A 3,999-nucleotide genomic window follows, 5' to 3' on the forward strand; every position below is an offset into this window, starting at 1 on the left:
GATAGGCCCTGATCACCAGCCAGGCCTAGGGACCCTACCAGTGCACAAATTTCATGCACCGGGCCTCTAGTATAAAATAATACTGAATGACAACTGTAATTGAAAAAAAAAAAAAGAGTCTGAGATGAAAGCTTGGCAAACAGGCTTTCAGAGATAAAGAACAGCTTTGACATCTGTACCCATATGACGGCCATCATATTTCCCACTGAAAGAATCAGGAGTTGGTGCCTTGAGTTAAGGCAAGCCCATTCACAGAGATGGGCCTGCTATTCCCCCTCCTCTCACCCACATACCCAAGGCAAACATCCCTCAAACATGCCAGGCTTCCAGCTCCTTAATTAGTTGTGTTATGAGCTTTTATTTAAAAAGCACATTTAATACAAGTATAGTTTCGCAGATACAAGTTTTCACTTTGTATTCTACAAAAGTCTTTGAATATTATTCTCTTTACAAAATGGAACCTTACAAAAATACTGACAATTTAATGTTTTTATACAGTTTTCTCTAGTTGCAGTTATTTCTTTTATTGTAAAACAATGTCTACCACAGAACTACAATATTTTAGTTGATATTAAAAAAATTAACTCAATGCTTTTTTAAGCAGCTAATGAAATAACACAGGTCGAGACACAGTTTATAATCATAGTGGATATAGCTAAAATTGTTTCAGAAATAATATTTTACATAGTTAACTTTTAATGTTTTATACATTATTTATATAATATTTATATATAAAAATCATAGCTTGCTATATGTTGAAATGACAGGACGGCTTCTGTGGTAAAGATGTGCTTGTGGTTGATCCGTGTGGTTACATTTAGCCCGGTGTGCATCTGAGATCTGAAAGCATTTCTTCCTTCCTCCTTTCCTCAAAGGTTCAGTAGAAGGGGTCCTGCCTACTGCCTAGAGTGGACCTCGCCTGGGAGGACGGATACAGGATGAAAACTCTCTACGGAGATTTAACCCATGTGTTCTGCCCAGCAGAACCTACCAAGATCTGCCCTAGAGATCAACCCCAAGACAGTAGTGCTTTACACAACTTAGCAAGAGCGACTCCCTCAGAGACCCTCATCAGCTCTGTTATCTCGAAGGGCAACCTCTCAGGCATGAGACCGTCTGCTACTCTGGCTCATCCTGACTTTGAGTAGCCAAAAGGTTGGGTCATTTTTCATTCTTGCCCCTTCACTCCCCCATCTCGTGTACGGAAGGCTGCTTTCCATCAGCCGGCTGCAGACCACGCCTTGGCTCGTCTCCGGACCCTCGCAGGAAATCCCGATGGGCACAGAGCAAGGATTTCAAGGGGGAAAGCAGTAACCAAAGCTAGCCATTACTAAGAGCGTGCAAGTGCCCGGGTGATTGATATACGTCAGCATCCTGCAATCCATGTTTCAACAACACAGGATGATGTGTCCAAAGAAGACAAATGAGGGCCTGGACCCTCTATCTCTTCTGAAATTGTGCTATTTGTGAAATTCACTCATCCACAAAGAGTCTCCTAATCACTAATGTGAGGGACTGTGGTGTTGGCCGATGGGCCAGGAAGTGGGTGATAAGGCTTTAGGTCTAGGAATCTGGATTCAGGATCTGATCGTTTGACGAAGCATTTGCTCTTTCTCTGTATTAAACAACAACAACACTTAAAAACAACAACATCCTGAACCAAAGTCACAGTAAAAGATAGAGTGGTGTGGACAGAGAGACGCAAGAGGGGAGTCTCCCCCTCAATGGCTATTTTCTTTCTTCAGTGCTATTTCTGGCATCACGTGCTACAATGTGAATTTGAGCTTTTCTCACAAGCCTGGGACACATCTCAGGTCACAAAGGTGACCGGCAGACTCTACTCAAAACCTTTTAGTGTTTGTTCCAGAACAATCCCGTGTTCACTAGAACATGAACACTTCAACCAACTGCACATCCAGGATTCTGGCACTTGGTGTTAGTTTGCTGTTGTCTCCACATAGGTGAACACTACCTATTTTGGAAGGCCACAAAGTAAGACTCTTTTTTTCCTTTTTAAAATCAGTCGGGTAAAAAGTTTTTCCCTACATTCTACTGTCTGATGAGATTGGAGAGCAGCAAGACCTTGCTGTCAGCAGTCATTTTACAAGAACAGCTCAGGAGGCGGGCGGCGCCTACACCATGTTGTGGTGATTGTTCCTGTCGATAATGTCCACAGGTGAGAGGATCTCCTTCCTGATGGGGGGAGACAGGGAGAGCGCCGTCTTGGTCTTGAAGAGGTCGGACACGAAGAAAACCTAGAAGGACACATCAGAGATCCAAGTCAGAAATTGACACCTGGGGTCTGGGGACAACAAAGGGAAGGTGACAAGAGCATGGACTTCAGGAAAAAGGGGGTCCCAACCCATAGATCTTTGAATAGGGAAGGACCCTAAAGGGCATGCAGTCCAACTCTTACTGTACAGACAGGGAAACCGAGGCCCAGGGAAGGGCCATGACGTGCCCCAGGTTGCACAGCCACGGTAGGAATAGAGCTCAGTTCTGTGGACTCCCAGCCCACTGCTCTGCGTCTTCAACCCCCACTCCCTTATTTCTCAAGGCAAATGAACAGCAATGAAAAATAAGTTCCTAAACAAAGGAAGCGGGTCCAAATGGGTCAGTCATTAATCCATGATCATTTCCCTTGCCTCACAAAGGACTGGAGGGTGTAACCGAAGAGATTGGCCACTAGGAATTCCTATCAGCAGGAGCTGGAGTAAGGAAGTCACTGTGACTACTTTTCCTGGAAGCCCAGTGATAGCAAAGGTTTGACGGGGGTCAAGAAGCTAAGGTTTGTTGCTGAGGGAGATGGCAACTAACCCAGAGGAAAGGTCAATGAAAACCCGCCTATCGCTCCACTCAGGTCCTTCCTCCCTCTGAGCTTCGACCTCACTGGGTCTCTGTGGAATCACTGAGGAACATTTACTGAACACCCACCAGCAAGGGGGTCAGGATGGTGCAGGTGTAGTTCCTGTCTCAATTAGCTTCCGATGAAAGATTCAAGAATTTGGTGAGTTACCGGAGTAAGAAAAATTTATGCTTTGTATTAGATGGCAAAGTAAACACAGACATCAATTTGAGCCATTTAGCAACAGGAGTTTGTATTAAGTCACCATAAGCGGCACCTATCGGTCATGCCATTTAATAGGAAACACATGGCTGGGCTTCAAAACGGGGAATGAAACACGTTCACAGTTCCTCTGTCTAATGGCTTTCTGGATGGAAAAGTCTTTGTCCTGCAGAGGGTAATGTTCTCACGATTAATGATGGCACTGTGACTCATTCCGGACACATTCTGGGCAAGAAAATAAAGTTCTTCATAAAACTTCACCAACGTCACGGCTCTCGCAGCCAGCGACTGGCCATACTAAGGACTTGGGTCATTTGTGGAGCCAATTGCCACAATGTCCCTTCTGTAGTAACACGACAATTAGCAAAGTGCTACAAAAATCACAGCAAGAAACTGGTGACGCTGACTACTCCAGGAGGACTGGGTGACTAGAACACAGACTTACCGGTCACCACAAAACCCTTTACCTCCTTTGAATTTTGGACCCATGACACCAGTTTTTCCCATATATTTGTAAAAAGAAAGAAGGCCAGGCTATTTCTATGCTACTATAAGAAGGTAAAATAGCCTAAAAATGTAAGATTTTAATACACTGACAGCCTCAGTGCTCTTGAATGTACCACTGTAACAAGGAAAAAATTCGGCTTTGTGTCCCTGTCCTTTCTAAGGAGGTATGGCCAGGGAGAACTGTGACCCAGAAAGGTTTGTCCCCTAGCCAGAGCCACACCTGGGAAGCAAGAATGAAAAGATCAGTTCAGCCCTAACCGGTTTGGCTCAGTGGATAGAGCATTGGCCTGCGGACTCAAGGGTCCCAGGTTCAATTCCGGTCAAGGGCATGTACCTTGGTTGTGGGCACATCCCCAGTAGGGAGTGTGCAGGCGGCAGCTGATTGATGTTTGTCTCTCATTGATGTTTCTAACTCTCTATCCCTC

At 44.9% G+C, this 3,999-nt stretch overlaps 1 protein-coding gene across 1 annotated transcript in view; it reads right to left on the reverse strand.

Annotated features, from left to right (window-relative positions):
• Nucleotides 1-337: 337 nt before the first annotated feature.
• The window catches only part of PLPP3 (phospholipid phosphatase 3), a gene marked incomplete at its 5' end in the record, with an annotated part of 60,777 nt that continues 57,115 nt past the window's right edge, over nucleotides 338-3,999 (reverse strand). The window contains one exon of the mRNA XM_005878693.2: nucleotides 338-2,255. Coding sequence (XP_005878755.2) covers nucleotides 2,133-2,255 — 123 coding nt within the window. The remainder of the gene's footprint in view (nucleotides 2,256-3,999) is intronic.

The sequence above is a fragment of the Myotis brandtii genome, unplaced genomic scaffold (genome assembly GCF_000412655.1).
Source record: "Myotis brandtii unplaced genomic scaffold, ASM41265v1 scaffold57, whole genome shotgun sequence".
Taxonomy (NCBI): Eukaryota; Metazoa; Chordata; class Mammalia; order Chiroptera; family Vespertilionidae; genus Myotis; species Myotis brandtii.